The sequence below is a fragment of the Zonotrichia albicollis genome, chromosome 32 (assembly GCF_047830755.1).
Source record: "Zonotrichia albicollis isolate bZonAlb1 chromosome 32, bZonAlb1.hap1, whole genome shotgun sequence".
Taxonomy (NCBI): Eukaryota; Metazoa; Chordata; class Aves; order Passeriformes; family Passerellidae; genus Zonotrichia; species Zonotrichia albicollis.
The window spans coordinates 2,108,754-2,130,773 of NC_133850.1; the positions used below are offsets into that span (position 1 = coordinate 2,108,754).

Consider the following 22,020-nt stretch of genomic DNA (forward strand, 5'->3'; position numbering starts at 1 on the left):
GGAAAAACTCAGAAAAATGGGGAAATTTGGGGAAAAATGGGGAACCAGGGAATGGGGAACCAGCACAGCCCCGCTGGGAGCCAGGACCAGCACGGGCGGGAGATCCAACACCCCGAAACGGTCTGCCAGCTCCCTGAGGGGGAAAACTCAGAAAAATGGGAAATTTGGGGAAAAATGGGGGAAAATATGGGGGAAAAATGGGAGGAAATTCAGCAAAATGGGAAAAAATGGTGAAACAGGCAATGGGGAACCAGCACGGCCTCACTGGGGGCCAGGACCAGCACGGCCGAGAGCTGAGACACCCCAAATGGTCAGCCAGCTCCCTATGGGGAAAATATAGAAAAATAGGAAAAATAGGGAATTTGGGATTGGTGAAATGAGTGAAAAATGGGGTAAATGGGGAACCAGGGGATGGGGAACCAGCACAGCCTCGCTGGGAGCCAGGACCAGCCTGGCGGGCAAGTGAGACACCCCGAAACGGTCTGCCAGCTCCCTGAGGGGAAAACATACAGAAAAATGGGAAATTTGGGGGGAAAACTCAGAAAAATGGGGAAATTTGGAGAAAAATGGGGAACCAGGGAAGGGGGGAACCAGCACGGCCCCACTGGGAGCCAGGACCAGCACGGGCGGGAGATCCGACACCCTGAAACGGTCTGCCAGCTCCCTGAGGGGGAAAACTCAGAAAAATGGGAAATTTGGGGAAAAATGGGGGAAAATATGGGGGAAAAATGGGAGGAAATTCAGCAAAATGGGAAAAAATGGTGAAACAGGCAATGGGGAACCAGCACGGCCTCACTGGGGGCCAGGACCAGCACGGCCGAGAGCTGAGACACCCCAAATGGTCAGCCAGCTCCCTATGGGGAAAATATAGAAAAATAGGAAAAATAGGGAATTTGGGATTGGTGAAATGAGTGAAAAATGGGGTAAATGGGGAACCAGGGGATGGGGAACCAGCACAGCCTCGCTGGGAGCCAGGACCAGCCTGGCGGGCAAGTGAGACACCCCGAAACGGTCTGCCAGCTCCCTGAGGGGAAAACATACAGAAAAATGGGAAATTTGGGGGGAAAACTCAGAAAAATGGGGAAATTTGGAGAAAAATGGGGAACCAGGGAAGGGGGGAACCAGCACGGCCCCACTGGGAGCCAGGACCAGCACGGGCGGGAGATCCGACACCCCAAAACGGTCTGCCAGCTCCCTGAGGGGGAAAATACAGAAAAATGGGAAATTTGGGGGAAAAACTCAGAAAATGGGGGAAATTTGGACTGGGGAAATGGCGTTAATGGGGAACCAGGGGATGGGGAACCAGCACGGCCCTGCTGGGAGCCAGGACCAGGAGATCCAACACCCCAAAACGGTCCTGCCAGCTCCCTATAGGGGAAATACTGGGGGAAAACTCAGAAAAATTGGGAAATTTGGGGAAAAATGGGGAACCAGGGAAGGGAGAACCATCACAGCCCCGCTGGGGGCCAGCACCACCACGGCCGGGAGATCCGACACCCCGAAACGGTCTGCCAGCTCCCTGAGGGGAAATAATGGGGGAAAACTCAGAAAAATGGGGAAATTTGGGGAAAAATGGTGAAACAGGGGAGGGGAAACCGGCACGGTCCTGCTGGGAGCCAGGACCAGCACGGCCGGGAGATCCGACACCCCGAAACGGTCTGCCAGCTCCCTGAGGGGAAACATACAGAAAAATGGGAAATTTGGGGGGAAACTCAGAAAAATGGGGAAATTTGGAGAAAAATGGGGAACCAGGGAAGGGGGAACCATCACGGCCTCACTGGGGGCCAGGACCAGCACGGCAGGGAGCTGAGACACCCCAAATGGTCAGCCAGCTCCCTATGGGGAAAATATAGAAAAATGGGGAAAATAGGGAATTTGGGATTGGTGAAATGGGGGAAAAAGGGGGAAATGGGGTAAATGGGGAACCAGGGGATGGGGAACCAGCACGGCCTCACTGGGAGCCAGGACCAGCACGGCGGGCAACTGAGACACCCCGAAACGGTCTGCCAGCTCCCTGAGGGGAAAACATACAGAAAAATGGGAAATTTGGGGGAAAAACTCAGAAAAATGGGGAAATTTGGGGAAAAATGGTGAACCAGGGAAGGGAGAACCATCACAGCCCTGCTGGGAGCCAGGACCAGCACGGCCGGGAGATCCAACACTCCGAAATGGTCTGCCAGCTCCCTGAGGGGAAAACTCAGAAAAATGGGGAAATTTAGGATTGGAGAAATGGGGGAAAGAGGGGGAAATGGGGTAAATGGGGAACCAGGCAATGGGGAACCAGCACGGAACCGCTGGGGGCCAGCACCACCATGGCCGGGAGATCCGACACCCCGAAACGGTCTGCCAGCTCCCTGAGGGGGAAATTATGGGGGAAAACTCAGAAAAATGGGGAAATTTGGGGAAAAATGGGGAACCAGGGAATGGGGAACCAGCACGGTCCTGCTGGGAGCCAGGACCAGCCTGGCGGGCAACTGAGACACCCCAAAACGGTCTGCCAGCTCCTTGAGGGGAAATAATGGGGAAAAACTTAGAAAAATGGGGAAATTTGGGGAAAAATGGTGAAACAGGGAATGGGGAACCAGCACGGCCCCGCTGGGAGCCAGGACCAGCACGGGCGGGAGATCCAACACCCCGAAACGGTCTGCCAGCTCCCTGAGGGGAAAATACAGAAAAATGGGAAAAATAGGGAATTTGGGATTGGTGAAATGGGGGAAAAAGGGGGAAATGGGGTAAATGGGGAACCAGGGGATGGGGAACCAGCACGGCCCCCGCTGGGAGCCAGGAACAGCACGGTGGGGGAGATCCGACACCCCGAAACGGTCTGCCAGCTCCCTGAGGGGAAACATACAGAAAAATGGGAAATTTGGGGGAAAACTCAGAAAAATGGGGAAATTTGGGGAAAAATGGGGAACCAGGGGATGGGGAACCAGCACGGCCCCACTGGGAGCCAGGACCAGCACGGCCGGGAGATCCGACACCCCGAAATGGTCAGCCAGCTCCCTGAGGGAGAAAATACAGAAAAATGGGAAAAATAGGGAATTTGGGATTGGTGAAATGGGGGAAAAAGGGGGGAAATGGGGTTAATGGGGAACCAGGGGATGGGGAACCAACACGGCCCCGCTGGGAGCCAGGAGCAGCACAGTGGGGAGATCCGACACCCCGAAATGGTCAGCCAGCTCCCTGAGGGGGAAACATACAGAAAAATGGGGAAATTTAGGGTTGGGGAAATGGGGGAAAAAGGGGGAAATGGGGTAAATGTGGAACCAGGGGATGGGGAACCAGCACGGAACCGCTGGGAGCCAGGAGCAGCACAGTGGGGAGATCCAACACCCCGAAATGGTCAGCCAGCTCCCTGAGGGGAAAACATACAGAAAAATGGGAAATTTGGGGGAAAACTCAGAAAAATGGGGAAATTTGGGGAAAAATGGGGAACCAGGGGATGGGGAACCAGCACGGCCCCGCTGGGAGCCAGGAGCAGCACAGGCGGGAGATCCGACACCCTGAAACGGTCAGCCAGCTCCCTGAGGGGGAAAATACAGAAAAATGGGAAAAATAGGGAATTTGGGATTGGTGAAATGGGGGGAAAAGGGGGAAATGGGGAACCAGGGGATGGGGAACCAACACAGCCTCGCTGGGAGCCAGGACCAGCACGGCCGGGAGATCCGACACCCCGAAACGGTCTGCCAGCTCCCTGAGGGGAAATAATGGGGGAAAAACTCAGAAAAATGGGGAAATTTGGGGAAAAATGGGGGAAAATATGGGGGGAAAATGGGGGTAAATTCAGAAAAATGGGGGGAAATACGGGGGAATTTGGGATTGGGGAAATGGGGAAAATTCTGAAAAATGGGGGGAAATTCAGAAAATGGGAAATATTAGTAAATTTAGGGGTTGGGAAAAGGGGAGAAAATATGGGGGGGAATGGGGGGGAAATGGGGAAGAAATGGGGGGGAAATTATCGGGAAAAGGGGGGGAAATGGGAGGAAAAAAAGGGGGCAAAGGAGGAAAATGGGGAGAAATGGGGAAATTCAGAAGAATGGGAAATATGGGGGAATTTGGGAATGGGGAAATGGGGAAAATGGGGACACAGGGAAATGGGGAACCAGCATGGCCGGGAGCTGAGACACCCCGAAATGATCTGCCAGCTCCCTGTGGGGGAAAAATACAGAAAAAATTGGAAATTTTGGGGGGCAAAAGAGGGAAAAATGGGGTAAAATTTGGGGGGAAAATGGGGCAAAATATGGAGGGAAATGAGAAATATGAGGGAATTTGGGATTGGGGAAATGGGGGGGAAAGGGGGGGGAAATGGGGGAAAATGATGGGGGAAAGAGGGGGGAAAGGAAGGAAAAAAGGAGGGAAGAAAGGGGGGGAATGACAAAAATGGGGGGATTTAGGGATGGGGGAAAATTCAGAAAAATGGGAAATATGGGGGGATTTGGGGATTGGGGAAATGGGGGAAAATGAGGCAAAAATGGGGTGAAAATGAGGAGGAAATGATGGGGGGAAATGATGGGGAAAAGGGGGGAATGGGGGAAATATGGGGGGGAAAATGGGAACTATGGGGGGATTTGGGAAATGGGAGAAAGAGGGGGAAATGGGAAATGTCGAGGAATTAGGAAAATGGGAAAAATGGGGAAATGGAATTGGGGGATGGGGAAGAAGAGGGGGAAAATGGGAAAAGCGGGGGGGAAATGGGGAAAATAGGATTGAGAGTGGGATTTGGGGATGGGAGGTGGGACCTGGACCCTCCACCCCCCTGCCCTCTGTTTCCACCTGTCCCTCACCTGTTGGAGGTGACTGCACCATCCCCACCTGTCCCCACCCATCTCCACCTGTTCTCACCCACCACAGTGTCCCGCCTGTCCCTTACTTGTCCCACCTGTCCCCACCTGTCCCTCACCTACCAAAAGTGTCCTCACCTGTCCCCACCTGTTCCATGCATCCTCCCCACCTGTCCCACCTGTCCCTCACCTGTGTCTGTCCCACCTCCCAAAGATGTCCCCACCTGTCCCTCACCTGCCAAAGGTGTTCCCACCTGTCCCACCCATCCCCACCTGTCCCTCACCTGTCCCACCTGTCCCCACCTGTCCCTCACCTCCCAAAGGTGTCCCCTGCCTGTCCCCACCTGTTCCTTACCTATCATAGGTTTCCCACCTGTCCCTCACCTGCCAAAGGTGTCCCCGCCTGTCCCCACCTGTTCCTTACCTATCATAGGTTTCCCACCTGTCCCTCACCTGCCAAAGGTGTCCCCGCCTGTCCCCACCTGTTCCTTACCTATCATAGGTTTCCCACCTGTCCCTCACCTGCCAAAGGTGTCCCCGCCTGTCCCCACCTGTTCCTTACCTATCATAGGTTTCCCATCTGTCCCTCACCTGCCAAAGGTGTTCTCACCTGTCCCACTTGTCCCCACGTATTCCATTCATCCTTGCCACCTGTCCCACCCATCCCCACCTGTCCCTCACCTAGCAAAGATGTCCCCACCTGTCCCCACCTGTCCCTCACCTACCAAAGGTGTCCCCGCCTGTCCCTCACTTGCCAAAGCTATTCCTACCTGTCCCTCACCTGTCCCTCACCTGCCGAACGCAGCGTCCCGGTAGGGCAGCGCCATCCAGGTGCGGGGCATGGCCCTCAGGTACTCCCAGTGCTCCCTCTCACACCTCTCCTGCCCCAGGTACACCAGGCACAGCTGCTCCTGTCCCACCTGTCCCACCTGTTCCTTTCATCCTTCCCACTTGTCCCTCACCTACCAAAGGTGTCCCCACGTGTCCCTCACTTGCCAAAGCTATTCCTACCTGTCCCTCACCTGTCCCTCACCTACCGAATGCAGCGTCCCGGTAGGGCAGTGCCATCCAGGTGCGGGGCATGGCCCTCAGGTACTCCCGGTGCTCTCTCTCACACCTGTCCTGGCCTAGGTACACCAGGCACAGCTGCTCCTGTCCCACCTGTCCCACCTGTTCCTTTCATCCTTCCCACCTGTCCCTCACCTACCAAAGCTGTCCCCACCTGTCCCCACCCTTTCCTTACCTACCAAAGGCATCCCCACCTGGCCCGCCTGTCCACTCACCTGCCAAAGCTTTTCCCACCTGTCCCCACCTGTGTCTGTCCCACCTGTCCCTCACCTACCAAAGGTGGCCATACCCATCCTCACCCGTTCCATCTGTCCAAGCTGTCCCCACATTTCCCAGCTGTCCCCACCTGTTCCATTCATCCTTCCCACCCGTTCCTTACCTATCACAGCTGTTCCAACCTGTCCCTCACCTCCCAAAGGTGTTCCTGCCTGTCCCACCCATCCCCACCTGTCCCTCACCTACCAAAGATGTCCCCGCCTGTCCCTCACCTGCCAAAGGTGTTCTCACCTGTCCCACTTGTCCCCACGTATTCCATTCATCTTTGCCACCTGTCCCACCCATCCCCACCTGTCCCTCACCTACCAAAGGTGTCCCCGCCTGTCCCTCACCTGTGTCTGTCCCACCTGTCCCCACCTGTCCCTCACCTGCCGAATGCAGCGTGCCGGTAGGGCAGCGCCATCCAGGTGCGGGGCACGGCCCTCAGGTACTCTCTGTGCTCCTGTCCCCACACGTGTCCCCTCACCTGTCCCACCTGTGCTCACCTGCCGAATGCAGCGTCCCGGTAGGGCAGCGCCATCCAGGTGCGGGGCATGGCCCTCAGGTACTCCCGGTGCTCTCTCTCACACCCGTCCTGCCCCAGGTACACGAGGCGCAGCTGCTCGGGCCGCTCCACGTGCGCGGGGTCGGTGAGGCGGCTCCAGAAGCGGCGCAGGCGGGGCTCGAACTCGCGGCAGCGCGGGCAGCGCGCGGCGCCGAAGAAGAGCAGCACGAGCCGGTTGTCCAGCGCCGCGCGCAGCTCCCGCTCCGTGTCCAGGCGCCGCTCCGAGCGCCGCCACAGCAGCGCCCGCCCCGAGAACAGCGCCCACGCCATGGAAATAACGGCGGGGAAAATTAATAATATTATTTAAAAATAATTAGTAATAATAGTAATGGTAATGGGGAGAAAAAATGGGGGGTTGTCACTAAAAAACTGGGGTTTTTTGAGGTAAAAATGGGATTTTTCAATGTAAAGATGAGAGTTTAGAGGTAAAGCAGCGCCCGCCCCGAGAACAGCGACCACGCCATGGAAATAACGGCGGGGAAAATTAATAATATTGTTAAAAAATAATTAGTAATAATAGTAATGGTAATGAGGAGGAAAATGGGGTGTAGCCACTAAAAAATGGGGTTTTTAGAGGTAAAAATGGGATTTTTCAATGTAAAGATGAGAGTTTAGAGGTAAAGCAGCGCCCGCCCCGAGAACAGCGACCACGCCATGCCCAGGGGGAGGGTAATTAATAATTATAATTTCAAAATAAAAATACAAATAAAAATAAAAATAAAAATAAAAATAAAAATAAAAATAATAATAATAATGGCGGAAAATGGGGGGGTTGTCACAAAAAAAATTGGTTTTTTTAGGGCTGAAAACGGGATTTTTTTCAAGGTAAAAATGGGATTTTTAGAGGGAAAGCTGGGGGGTTTAGAGGTGAAAAAACCGGGGGTTTATTCCCGAAAAAATGGGAATTTATTGCTGGAAAAAATGAGGGTTTAGAGGTAAAGATTGTCCAGGCTCCCGCCCCGAGAACAGCGACCACGCCATCGGGGTAATTAATAATAATAATTAATAATAAAAATTATAATAGGAATAATAGGAATTTAAAAAATTATTTTAAAAAACATTTAAAGGATAATAATAATAGTGATATAGTAGTAGTAATAAAATAGTAGTAGTAATAGTAATAAAAATCGCAATAATTTAAAATAATAAAAATTCTAAAAATAATAAGAGTACAAGTAAGAAGAGTAGTAGTAATAATAGCATTAATAATGAAAATCAAGAATTTAAAATAATATTTTAAAATAATAATAGCAGTAATAATTAAAAAAACAATAATTTAAAAATTTTTAAAATTAAAATATTAATACTAAGAGTAATAAAAACAAAATCACAATAATTGAAAATTACAAAATTTTTAAAAATAATAATAGTAATAATAAAAATCCAAGAATTTTTAAAGAATAAACATTTAAAGATAATTGTAGTAGTAATAATGATAAAAATCAATTATTTAAAATAATAAAAATGTCAAAAAATAGTAATAGTAATACTAACAGTAATAATAATTAACATTTAGATAATCTAAAAATAATAAAATTATAAAAAACAATAATAGCAATAATTCTAGTAAGAGTAGTAGTAGTAATAATAGTGATAATAATAAAATTATAATAACATATAATAATAAAATAATATAATAATACTAGCAATAATAACAACAATAATAAAATTATAATAAAATAATAAAACAATAAATAATAAATAATAAATATAATAAAATAAATAAATATAATAAAATAATAAAATCAAAATAATTTAAAATAATAAAAAATAACAATTAAGGAAGTAAAAAATGAATTTTTAGCGCTAAAAATGGGGCGGGGGGGTTTATCCCTAAAAAATGGGGATTCCGAAAAAATAGGAGTTTATCCTTAAAAAAAGAGGGGTTTAAACCCTAAGAAATCCCGGAGATTTTTTCCCTTAAAAAAATGAGGTTTTTTCCCCCTAAAAATGAGGATTTATCCCTAAAAAAATTGACATTTTATCCTTAAAAAATGAGATTTTTTTTTTCCTAAAAAATGGAGATTTTTCCTCTAAAAAAATTGAGATTTTTTTTCTCTAAAAAATGGGGATTTATCACGGAAAAAAAATGGCCCCGTTGGAGGAAAAAGGATGGAAAAATGGGAATTTTTTCCCAAAAAATCGCGGCCAAAAGGAGCCGCAGCTCCCTCCCGGCTCCCTGCCGAGCTGGGATTAACCGCGAGCGGATTAATTAAGGGATTCATTAACGGGTTAATTAACGGCGGGGGAGGGGGAGGGGCGGGAGGGGCTGGGGGAGGGGTCCCAGGGCCATGGGGGGGCCAAAAATGGGGAATTTACCCCCCAAAAAATGGGGATTTTATTCCAAAAAAATGGGGATTTTATCCCAAAAAAATGGGGAATTTATCCCAAAAAAATGGGGATTTTATCCCCAAAAAATTCGGGAATTTATCCTAAAAAAATTGGGTATTTTATTCCAAAAAAATGGGGATTTTATCCCAAAAAAATGGGGAATTTATCATTAAAAAATGGGGAATTTATCCTAAAAAATTGGGGATTTTATTAAAAAAAAATGGGGATTTATCCTAAAAAAATGGGGATTTTATCCCAAAAAATGGGGATTTTATCCTAAAAAATTGGGGGGTTTAACCCCAAAAAAAGGGGATTTTATCCCAAAAAATGGGGATTTTATCCTAAAAGGTTGGGGGGGTTTAACCCAAAAATGGTGAGTTTTTATCCCAAAAATGGTGAGTTTTATTCCAAAAAATGGGGGATTTATCCCAAAAAGTTGGGGAATTATCCCAAAAATGGAGATTTTATCCCGAAAATGGAGATTTTATCCCGAAAAATAGGATTGAAACCCCAAATAAATGAATGGAAATCCCAAAAAAATGGGATGAATACCCCCCAAAAAAATGGGATTAAACCAAAAAAATGGGATGAAAATCTCCCAAAAAATGGATGGAAACCCCCAAAAAATGGATGGAAACCCCAAAAATTGGGATGGAAACCCCAAAAATTAATGGGAACCCCCCCAAAAATGGATGGAACCCCTCAAAAACGGGATGGAAACCCCAAAAAATTGGGTGAAAACCCCCAAAAATGGATGGGAAGCCCCATAAAAAGGGGCAAAATCTCCTCAAAAATTGGGATGGAAATCCCAAAAAAATGGATGGAAACCCCAAAACCTAATGGGACCCCCCCTAAAATGGACGGAAACACCAAAAAATTGATGTAAACCCCAAAAAATTGGGTGAAAACCCTAAAAATGGGATGGAGATCCCCCCAAAAAATTGGGATGGAAACCTCAAAAAATGGGGTGAAAACCCCGAAATTGGGATGGAAACCACAAAAATTGGGTGAAAACCCCGAAATTGGGATGGAAACCACAAAAATTGGGTGAAAACCCCGAAATTGGGATGGACACTCCAAAAAATTGGGTGAAAACCCTAAAAAGTTGATGGAAACCCCCCAAAAATGGATGGAAATCCCAAAAAGTGGATGGGAAGCCCCATAAAAAGGGGCAAAAACTCCTCAAAAATTGGGATGGAAATCCCAAAACCTAATGGGAACCCCCCAAAAATGGACGGAAAGACCAAAAAATTGATGTAAACCCCAAAAAAATTGGGTGAAAACCCTAAAAATGGGATGGAGATCCCCCCAAAAAATTGGGATGGAAACCTCAAAAAATTGGGTGAAAACCCCGAAATTGGGATGGAAACCCCAAAAATTGGGATGGAAACCCCAAAAATTGGGTGAAAACCCTAAAAAATTGGGTGAAAATCCTAAAAAGTTGATGGAAACCCCCCAAAAATGGATGGAAATCCCAAAAATGGGATAGAAACCCCCCAAAAAATTGGGATGGAAACCTCTAAAAATTGGGATGGAAACCTCAAAAAATTGGGTGAAAACCCCGAAATTGGGATGGAAACCCCAAAAATTGGGTGAAAACCCTAAAAAGTTGATGGAAACCCCCCAAAAATGGATGGAAACCCCAAAAATTGGGATGGAAACCCCAAAAATTAATGGGAACCCCCAAAAAATGGATGGAACCCCTCAAAAACGGGATGGAAACCCCAAAAAATTGGGTGAAAACCCCAAAAAATGGATGGGAAGCCCCATAAAAAGGGGCAAAATCTCCTCAAAAGTTGGGATGGAAATCCCAAAAACTTGGGATGGAAACCCCAAAACCTAATGGGAACCCCCCAAATATGGACGGAAACACCAAAAAATTGATGTAAACCCCAAAAAATTGGGTGAAAACCCCGAAATTGGGATGGAGATCCCCCCAAAAAATTGGGATGGAAACCTCAAAAAATTGGGTGAAAACCCCGAAATTGGATGGAAACCCCAAAAAATTGGGTGAAAACCCTAAAAAGTTGATGGAAACCCCCCAAAAATGGATGGAAATCCCAAAAATGGGAAAGAAACCCCCCAAAAAATTGGGTGAAAACCCCCAAAAATGGATGGGAAGCCCCATAAAAAGGGGCAAAAACTCCTCAAAACTTGGGATGGAAACCCCAAAACCTAATGGGAGCCCCCCAAAAATGGACGGAAACACCAAAAAATTGATGTAAACCCCAAAAAAATTGGGTGAAAACCCTAAAAATGGGATGGAGATCCCCCCAAAAAATTGGGATGGAAACCTCAAAAAATTGGGTGAAAACCCCGAAATTGGGATGGAACCCCCAAAAATTGGGTGAAACCCCTAAAAAGTTGATGGAAACCCCCCAAAAATGGATGGAAATGCCAAAAATGGGATAGAAACCCCCCCAAAAATTGGGATGGAAACCCCTAAAAATTGGGTGAAACCACCCAAAAACTGGATGGGAAGCCCCATAAAAAGGGGCAAAAACTCCTCAAAACTTGGGATGGAAACCCCAAAACCTAATGGGAGCCCCCCAAAAATGGATGGAAACATCAAAAAATTGATGTAAACCCCAAAAAAATTGGGTGAAAACCCCGAAATTGGGATGGAAACCCCAAAAAATTGGGTGAAAACCCTAAAAAGTTCACGGAAACCCCCCAAAAATGGATGGAAATGCCAAAAATGGGATGGAAATCCCAAAAAATTGGATGGAAACCCCAAAAAATGGATGGGAAGCCCCATAAAAAGGGGCAAAAACTCCTCAAACATTGGGATGGAAATCCCAAAAAAATGGATGGGAACCCCAAAACTTGGGATGGAAACCCCAAAACCTAATGGGAACCCCCCAAAAATGGACGGAAACACCAAAAAATTAATGTAAACCCCAAAAAATTGGATGAAAACCCTAAAAATGGGATGGAGATCCCCCAAAAAATTGGGATGGAAACCTCAAAAAATTGGGTGAAAACCCCGAAATTGGGATGGACACCCCAAAAAATGGGTGAAAACCCCGAAATTGGGTGGAAACCCCGAAAAATTGGGTGAAAACCCTAAAAAATTGGGTGAAAATCCTAAAAAGTTGATGGAAACCCCCCAAAAATGGATGGAAATGCCAAAAATGGGATAGAAACCCCCCAAAAAATTGGGATGGAAACCCCTAAAAATTGGGTGAAAACCCCGAAATTGGGATGGAAACCTCTAAAAATTGGGATGGAAACCTCAAAAAATTGGGTGAAAACCCCGAAATTGGGATGGAAACCCCAAAAATTGGGTGAAAACCCTAAAAAGTTGATGGAAACCCCCCAAAAATGGATGGAAATGCCAAAAATGGGATAGAAACCCCCCAAAAAATTGGATGGAAACCCCTAAAAATTGGGTGAAACCACCCAAAAATTGGATGGAAATCCCAAAAAAAAAAGGGATGGAAATCCCAAACAAAAAATGGAGGAACCCCCCCTAAAAATAAAGGATTTTTTAAAGGGTGGAGCCCCCGGGGTCGCTTCCGGTCTCGGATTTGGGATTTGGGATTTGGGATTTGGGATTGGGGCAAATCCGATTAACGGCGCGGTGGGGGAGGGGCGGGACGGTGGGGGAGGGGTCCCTGAGGCCCTGGGGGGGGGGGGGGGCGGGATTGGTTGTGGGGTTTTGGGGAGGGGGTCTCGGTTTTGGGGTCCCGGTTTTGGTTTTGGGGAGAGGGTCCCGGGATTCTGGGGTTTTTGTGTTTTGTGAGGTCCCGGTTTTGGGGAGGGGTCCCGAAGCTTTGTGGTCCCAGTTTTGGGGTCTCCAAGGTCCCGGTTTTGTCTCGAGGTTGTGGGGTTTTAAGTTTTGGGGAGGGGTCCCCGGTCTTGGGGGTCCCCAAGGTCACAGGGGGTTCAGGGAGGGGGTCCCGGTTTTGGGGAGGGGTCGCAGGGCTGTGGGGTCCCCATTTTGGGGGGGGTCCTAGGCCCGAAAACTCCCAGTTCGGAGGGAAGGTTCCAGGGCTGTGAGGCCCTGATTTGGGGGTCCTGATTTTGGGGGTCCCGGAGCTGTAAGGTCGCAGTTTTGGGGTCCCAAACCTGGAGAGGTCCCGATTTTAGGGTGTCCCGGTTTGGGAAGGTCCCCAAACCTGGAGCTCTCCTGATTTTGGGGGTTCCAGGGCGGTGGGGTCCCGATTTTGGGGGGTCCACAGATCTGGAGAGGTCTTGATTTTGGGGGTCCCCCCAAACCCGCAGGGTTCCCGCCCCCCCCTCCCCCGCTAGGGGGCGCCAACAGCGCATGGCTCAGTTAACCCCGCCCCATATTTTCATAACCCCGCCCCATCTTCCATTTTAGCCCCGCCTTCTTTTCCCCCTCCTCTCTCCTCACCCAATCATCTGCCTCCATCCGCGCTGCCAACCAATAGAAATGCGCCGTTGCTCCGAACCACGCCTATTTTGGGCGTGGCCTCTCCTGAGGCGGCGGAGGCGGGGCGGGAGCGGCGGCAGCTGCGGAGCCGCGGCCGCGCCGGGAGGGCCCCGGGGAGGCCTCGGGAGCCCCGGAGCGGGCCCGGGGAGAACCAGAACGGGCCCGGAGCCCCGAACCGACCACCGGAGCTACCGCTGAGGCCTGAACTGGCCCCGGAGCCGCGTCCCGGATCCCGCCAGAAGCCCTGAAGTCGGTGTCGAACCGATCCCCGGAGCCCCGAGCCGGCCCCGCAGCCTCAGCCCGGTCCCTGAGCCTCAGTGCCGCCGCCGCCTCTCCGAGTCCCGCTCGCTGCCGGTTCCCGGCTCCCGTTCCCCCATCCCGGTTCCCTCCCTGAGCCCCGAACCGGGCGCTCCTCCCCGTCCCAGCTCCGTCCGTGTCCCCGTTAGCGACTTCACCTCATCCCGGTCTCCGTTCCCCATCCCGGCTCTCAGAGCCCCGTCCCGCTTCCCCTTCCGAGCCGCTTTCCGTTCTCCATCCCGGTCCCCGCTCCCCCATCCTCCTTCCCGGCCGGTTCTCCGTCGTTCCCGGCTGTTCCCCCACCCGGTTCCCGTTCCCCCTCCCCTCTCTGAGCTCCCGTTCCCGGCCGATTCCCCGTCGTTCCCGGTTAGTCCCTTTACCCCCCTTATCCCGTTACCCCGTTATCCCGGTTATCCCCATTACCCCCTTGACCCCGTTACCCCCAATATCCTGGTTACCCCCGTTACCCCATTACCCCCGTTATCCTGGTATTTCCGTTATCCCCATTACCCCCGTTATTCCCGTTACCCCATTATCCCAATTACCCTGGTACTCCCGGTTACCCCCGTTATTCCCGTTACTCCTGTAATCCCGGTTACCCCGTTATCCCGGTCACTCCCATCATCCCCGCTACCCCGTTACTCCCGTTACCTGTTATCCCGGTCACCCCCGTTATCCCGGTTACCCCCGTTATCCCATTACCCCCGTTATCCCCATTGCCCCGGTTATCCCGTTATTCCCGTTACCCCATTATCCCAATTACCCTGGTACTCCCGGTTACCCCCGTTATCCCGTTACTCCTATAATCCCGGTTACCCCCGTTGCCCCGGTATTCCCGGTCACCCCCGTTGCCCCGGTGTTCCCGGTGTACCGGTGCCATGCACCCCGCGGGGCCGTTGGCGCTCTCGCTGGGCTCGCTGGGGCTGCTGCGGCTCCTCGGGGCCCCGTGGGGCTGGAGCGCGGCGGCGGCGCTGGGGCTGGGCCTGGGCACCGGGGGATGGCGGCTGCTCCGGATCCTCGTGAAAACCGCACCGAGAGACCTCTTGTGAGTCACCGGGGACACCGGGAAGGGCTGGGGACACCGGGGGGACGGGGCTGGGGACACCGGGGGATGGCGGCTGCCGTGGATCGTCGTGAAAACGGCACCGAGAGATCTCTTGTGAGACACCGGGAGGGTTCGGGAACACCGGGGACAGTGAGGGGACACCGGGGGGACGGGGCTGGGGACACCGGGGGGACGGGGCTGCCGTGGATCCTCATGAAAACGGCACCGAGAGATCCCTTGTGAGTCACCGGGAGGGGTTCGGGGACACCGGGAAGGGCTTGGGGACACCGGGAAGGGCTTGGGGACACCGGGGGGACGGGACTGGGCCTGGGAACCGGGGGGTGGCGGCTTCTCCGGATCCTGGTGAAAACGGCACCGAGAGATCTCTTGTGAGTCACCGGGGACACCGGGACACCGGGAAGGGCTTGGGGACACTGGGGACACCGGGGCGGGGTTGGGGACACCGGGAAGAGCTTGGGGACACCGGGGACACCGGGAAGGGCTTGGGGACACCGGGGGGACGGGGCTGGGCCTGGGAACCGGGGGATGGCGGCTTCTCCGGATCCTGGTGAAAACCGCACCGAGAGACCTCTTGTGAGTCACCGGGGACACCGGGAGGGGCTGGGGACACCGGGACACCGGGGGGGTTCGGGGACATCGAGGACAGTGAGGGGACACCGGGAAGGACCCCCCCGGTGACCCCGCTTTGAGCCGCGCTGACCCCTCTGTCCCCAAGGCCGGCGCTGACCCCGCTGACCCCAAAGCCTGAACTTCCCTCACCCTCCTAAAAAACCCCAATCCCAAATTCCGACCCCAAACCCCAAACTCTGACCCCAAACCCCAAACTCTGACCCCAAACCCCAAACTCTGCCCTTCCTGACCCTCCTGAACCCCCTGACCCCAAATTCCCTGACCCCAAGGCCCCGACCTCAAACCTCTGACCATCCTAAACCCACTGACCCCAAACCCTGAACTTTGACCTTCCTGAATCCCCTGACCCCAAAACTGACCCCCTGACCCCAAACCCTGAACTCTGACCATCAGAAACCCACTGACCCCAAAGGCCCTGACCCTAAACCTTGAACTCTGGCCCTCCTGAACCCCCTGACCCCAAAGCCCCTGGTCCCAAACCCCAAATTCTGACCCTCCTGAACCCCCTGACCCCAAACCCTGACCCCAAACCCTGACCCCAAACCCTGAACTTCTCTGACCTTCCTGACCCTCCTGACCCCGAAGCCCCAATCCCAAAGCCCCTGACCCCAAACCCTGAACTCTGGCCCTCCTGAACCCCCTGACCCCAAAACTGACCCCCTGACCCCAAACCCCAAATTCTGACCCCAAACCCCAAACTCTGACCATTCTGACCCTTCTGAACCCCCTGACCCCAAAGCCCCAATCCCAAAGCCCCCGACCCCAAATCCTGAACTCTTCTGACCCTCCTGACCCTAAACCCCAAATTCTGATCCTCTCAAACCCCCTTGTCCCAAACCCCCCGACCCCAACCCCCAAATTCTGAATTTCCTGAACCCCCTGACCCCAAACCTTGAACTCTGACCATCCTAAACCCCCTGACCCCAAATCCGTGACTCCAAACCCTTAATTCTGACCCTTCTAAATCCACTGACCCCAAACCCCCTGACCCCAAACTCTGACCATCCCAAATCCCTGACCCCAAACCCCTGAACTCTTCTGACCCTCCTGAACCCCCTGACCCCAAAGCCCCTGACCCCAAACTCTGACCTTCCTGAACCCCCTGACCCCAAACCCCAAATTCTGACCCTGAACCCCAAACTCTGACCATGCTAAACCCCCCTGACCCCAAAACCTTAAATCTGACCTTCCAAAACCCCCTCACCCCAAAGCCCCTGGTTCCAAACCCCAAATTCTGACCCTCCTGAACCCCCTGACCCCAAACCCTGACCCCAAATCCTGAACTTCTCTGACCTTCCTGACCCTCCTGAACCCCCTGACCCCAAAGCCCCAATCCTAAAGCCCCCGACCCCAAATCCTGAACTCTGACCATGCTAAACCCCCTGATCCTAAAGCCCCTGACCCCAAACCTCAACTTCTCTGACCCTCCTGACCCCAAAGCCCCTGGTCCCAAACCCTGAACTCTGACCCTCCTGAACCCCCTGACCCCAAACCCCAAATTCTGACCCCAAACTCTGACCATTCTGACCCTCCTGAACCCCCTGACCCCAAAACCCCCCAAACTGACCCTGATCCCAAACCCCTGACCTTGACCCCAAAATCCCAAATCTGACCCCAAACCCCCAAAACTGACCCTGACCCCAAATCTCTGACCTTGATCCCAAACCTGACCCCAAAATCCCAAAACTGACCCCAAACCTGACCCCAAACCTCTGACCTTGACCCCAAATTTGACCCCAAACTCCCAAATCTGATCCCAAACCCTGAACACTGACCCCAAACCTGACCATAAATCCCCTAAACCTGACCCCAAAGCCCTGACCTTGACCCCAAACCTGATCCCAAACCCCCAAATCTGACCCCAAAACCCCCAAACCTGACCCTGACCCCAAACCTCTGACCTTGAGCCCAAATTTGACCCCAAACCCCCAAACTTGAACCCAAACCTGACCCCAAACCCCCAAAACTGACCCCAAACCCCCAAAACTGACCCCAAACCCCCAAAACTGACCCTGACCCCAAACTCCCAAATCTGATCCCAAATCTGACCCCAAACCCCGAACACTGACCCCAAACCTGACCATAAATCCCCTAAACCTGACCCCAAACCTCTGGCCTTGACCTCAAATTTGACGCCAAAATCCCAAATCTGACCCCAAAGCCCTGACCTTGACCCCAAATCTGATCCTAAAACCCCCAAACCTGACCCCAAACCCCCAACACTGACCCTGACCCCAAATCTCTGACCTTGACTCCAAATCTGACCCCAAAATCCCAAACCTGACCCCAAACCCCCAAAACTGACCCTGACCCCAAACTCCCAAATCTGATCCGAAACCTGACCCCAAAATCCCAAACCTGACCCCAAACCCCTGACCTTGACCCGAAATTTGACCCCAAACCCCCAAATCTGATCCCAAACCTGACCCCAAACCCCCAAAACTGACCCTGACCCCAAACCTGACCATAAATCCCCTAAACCTGACCTCAAACCCCTGACCTTGACCCCAAATCTGATCCCAAAACCCCCAAATCTGACCCCAAACCCCCAAATCTGACCCTGACCCCAAACCCCCAAATCTGACCCTGACCCCAAACTCCCAAATCTGACCCTGACCCCAAATCTGACCCCAAATCTGACCCCAAAATCCCAAACCTGACCCCAAACCCCCAAAACTGACCCCAAATCTGACCCTGACCCCAAATCTGACCCCAAACTCCCAAATCTGACCCCAAATCTGATCCCAAAACCCCCAAATCTGACCCCAAACCCCCAAAACTGACCCCAAACCTGACCCCAAATCCCTGACCTTGACCCCAAATCTGACCCCAAACCCCCAAATCTGACCCCAAACCCCCAACACTGACCCTGACCCCAAACCCCTGACTCTGACCCCAAAACTGACCTAAAAACCCCAAAACTGACCCCAAGCCTGACCCCAAACCCCCAATTCTGACCCCAAACCTGACCCCAAAACTCCAAACCTGACCCCAAAACCCCCACCTTGACTCCAATCCTGACCCCAAACCCCCAAAACTGACCTTGACCCCAAACCCCTGACTTTGACCCCAAAACTGACCCAAAAACCCCAAACCTGACCCTAAAACCCCCAAAACTGACCCCAATCCTGACCCCAAACTGCAAACCAGACCCCAAAACTCCAATTCTGACCCCAAATCCCCAACCTTGACCCCAAACCTGACCCCAAAATTCCAATTCTGACCCCAAATCCCCGACCTTGACTCCAATCCTGACCCCAAACCCCCAAAACTGACCTTGACCCCAAACCCCTGACTTTGACCCCAAAACTGACCCAAAAACCCCAAACCTGACCCTAAAACCCCCAAAACTGACCCCAATCCTGACCCCAAACTGCAAACCAGACCCCAAAACTCCAATTCTGACCCCAAATCCCCAACCTTGACCCCAAACCTGACCCCAAAATTCCAATTCTGACCCCAAATCCCCGACCTTGACTCCAATCCTGACCCCAAACCCCCAAAACTGACCTTGACCCCAAACCCTTGACTTTGACCCCAAACCTGACCCAAAAACCCCAAACCTGACCCTAAAACCCCCAAAACTGACCCCAATCCTGACCCCAAACTGCAAACCAGACCCCAAAACTCCAATTCTGACCCCAAATCCCCAACCTTGACTGCAATCCTGACCCCAAACCCCCAAAACTGACTCTGACCCCAAACCTGACCCAAAAACCCCAAAACTGACCCCAAAACTCCAATTCTGACCCCAAAAACCCCAAAACTGACCCTAAAACCCCAAACCTGACCCCAAAACTCCAAACCTGACCCCAAATCCCCGACCTTGATCCCAAACCTGACCAAAAAAAACCCCAAAACTGACCCTGACCCCAAATCCCCAACCTTGACCCCAAACCTGACCCCAAAATTCCAATTCTGACCCCAAACCTGACCCCAAAATTCCAATTCTGACCCCAAATCCCCGACCTTGACTCCAATCCTGACCCCAAACCCCCAAAACTGACCTTGACCCCAAACTCCTGACTTTGACCCCAAACCTGACCCAAAAACCCCAAACCTGACCCCAAACCTGACCCCAAACCCCCAATTCTGACCCCAAATTCCTGACTTTGACCCCAAACCTGCCCCTGCCAATTCCATGGATTTTACCCCCCCCCCAAACCAGGATTTCCCTTTTTTTCCCCCAAAATTCCCAAGGATTTGGCGCTCCCCTCACCCCCAGGGGTTGGGGTCCCCCTTTTTCCCATGGATTTGGGGCCTCCTAAAATCAGGAATTTTCCTTTTCCCCCAAAATTTGGGGTTTTCTTTGGCAGGAATTGGGATCTCCACAAAGATCACCCCTAAAAATCCTCCAAAAAAAATTGGGATTTCCCTTAAAAATCCCCTCTAAAATTGGGATTTGCCCCCCAAAATTGGGATTTCCCCTTAAAAATCCCCCTAAAATTCCCCAAATCTCCCAGATTTCATCCCAAAACCCCCAAAATTTTCCTTTTTCTCCCCATGGGAACCCCAAAAAATGAGAAATCCCCCCAAAATTGGGATTTTCCCCTAAAAATCCCACTAAAATCGGGATCTCCCCTTAAAATCCCCCTAAAATTGGGATTTGCTCCCCAAAATTAGGATTCCCCATTAAAAATCCCCCCTAAAATTTGGGATCTCCCCAAAAAAATCCCCCTAAATTTGGGATTTGCCCCCCAAAATTTGGATTTCCCCCCTAAAAATCCCCAGATTTCATCCCAAAACCCCCAAAATTTTCCCTTTTCTCCCCATGGGAACCCCAAAAAATGAGAAATTCCCCCCAAAATTGGGATCTCCCCTTAAAATCCCCCTAAAATTGGGATTTGCCCCCCAAAATTAGGATTCCCCATTAAAAATCCCCCCTAAAATTGGGATTTCCTCCTAAAAATCCCCCTAAAATTTGGGATCTCCCCTTAAAATCCCCCCAAAATTTATATTCCCCATAAAAATTCCCCCAAATTTGGGATTTGCCCCCAAAATTAGGATTCCCTATTAAAAATCCCCCTAAAATTTGGGATTTCCCCAAAAAATCCTCTCTAAATTTGGGATTTGCCCCCCAAAATTTGGATTTTCCCCCTAAAAATCCCCCAGATTTCATCCCAAAACCCCAAAATTTCCCTTTTCTCCCCCTGGGATTTCCCCAAAAAATGAGAAATCCCCTTAAATTTGGGATTTCCCCCTAAAAATCCCACTAAAATTGGGATTTGCTCCCCAAAATTAGGATTCCCCATTAAAAATCCCCCCTAAAATTTGGATTTTCCCCCTAAAAATCCCCCTAAATTTGGGATTTGCCCCCCAAAATTTGGATTTTCCCCCTAAAAATCCCCCTAAAATTTCATCCCAAAACCCCCAAAATTTCCCTTTTCTTCCCCTGGGAACCCCAAAAAATGAGAAATCCCCCCAAAATTGGGATTTCCCCCTAAAAATCCCACTAAAATTGGGATCTCCCTTAAAATCCCCCTAAAAATGGGATTTGCTCCCCAAAATTAGGATTCCCCATTAAAAATCCCCCCTAAAATTTGGGATTTCCCCATAAAAATTCCCCCAAATTTGGGATTTGCCCCCCAAAATTAGGATTCCCCATTAAAAATCCCCCCTAAAATTTGGGATTTACCCAAAAAATCCCCTCTAAATTTGGGATTTGCCCCCCAAAATTTGGATTTTCCCCCTAAAAATCCCCCAGATTTCATCCCAAAACCCCCAAAATTTTCCATTTTCTCCCCCTGGGAACCCCAAAAAATGAGAAATCCCCCTAAAATTGGGATTTCCCCCTAAAAATCCCACTAAAAAATTGGGATTTGCCCCCCAAAGTTGGGATTCCCTATTAAAAATCCCCCCTAAAATTTGGATTTCCTCCTAAAAATCCCCCTAAATTTGGGATTTGCCTCTAAAAATCCCCCTAAATTTGGGATTTTCCCCCCCAAAATTTGGATTCCCTATTAAAAATCCCCCCTAAAATTTGGATTTTCCCCTAAAAATCCCCTCTAAATTTGGGATTTGCCCCCCAAAATTTGGATTTTCCCCCTAAAAATCCCCCAGATTTCATCCCAAAACCCCCAAAATTTCCCTTTTCTCCCCCTGGGAACCCCAAAAAACCCCAAATCCAGGAGAACAAAACTCCTTTTATTTTATTTTTTTTTGGATTCCTCAAAGGCTCCTCTGTTCCCTCTGCCAAAAAATTTCAGCTCCAAATTCCCCGGGAGCCCTAAAAAAAAGGGAATTTGGGATTTTTCCAACTTTTCTGGCCTCGACAATTCCCTGATTTTCCGGGTGGGAAGAAAGAAAAGGAAAAAGGGAAAATTCCCAATTCCGGCCTTTTTTTTGGGGTCCTGATTAAAATTTTAGGGGAAAAACTCGGAGGGAAAATTTAGGGGGGTGAGGTTTTGTTAAAAACAGCAAAAAAAAAAAAGGGGGAAATTGAGAAAAAAGACCAAAAAAAATGGAAAATGTAAGAAAGTGGCCAAAATAATCATGGAAAACACCCCAAAATAATGGAAAGTGTAAAAACCTCCCAAAAATAAGGAAAAATGGGGAAAACTCCTCAAAAAAATGTGGAAAAAATACCCAAATTATCATGGAAAAAATGCCCAAAAATCCCAGAAAAAAT

The 22,020-nt window shown here is 50.4% G+C and overlaps 2 protein-coding genes across 5 annotated transcripts in view; one reads left to right on the plus strand and one right to left on the minus strand.

Moving 5' to 3' along the window:
- Window positions 1-2,287: 2,287 nt before the first annotated feature.
- NXNL1 (nucleoredoxin like 1) lies at window positions 2,288-7,349 on the minus strand (the record flags this gene model as incomplete). The annotated part of the gene is given in 2 exon segments (XM_074530274.1): window positions 2,288-2,354; window positions 6,611-7,349. Coding segments are annotated over 2 exon segments (396 nt in total), but the record flags the coding sequence as incomplete, so codon positions are not given.
- Window positions 7,350-14,563: 7,214 nt separating this feature from the next.
- The window catches only part of SLC27A1 (solute carrier family 27 member 1), a 57,515-nt gene continuing 50,058 nt past the window's right edge, over window positions 14,564-22,020 (plus strand). For all 4 annotated transcript variants that reach the window (XM_074530249.1, XM_074530250.1, XM_074530251.1 and 1 more), the window contains exon 1: window positions 14,564-14,741. In XM_074530249.1, the coding sequence (XP_074386350.1) occupies window positions 14,575-14,741 (167 nt within the window). In that variant the 5' untranslated portion in view covers window positions 14,564-14,574. The remainder of the gene's footprint in view (window positions 14,742-22,020) is intronic.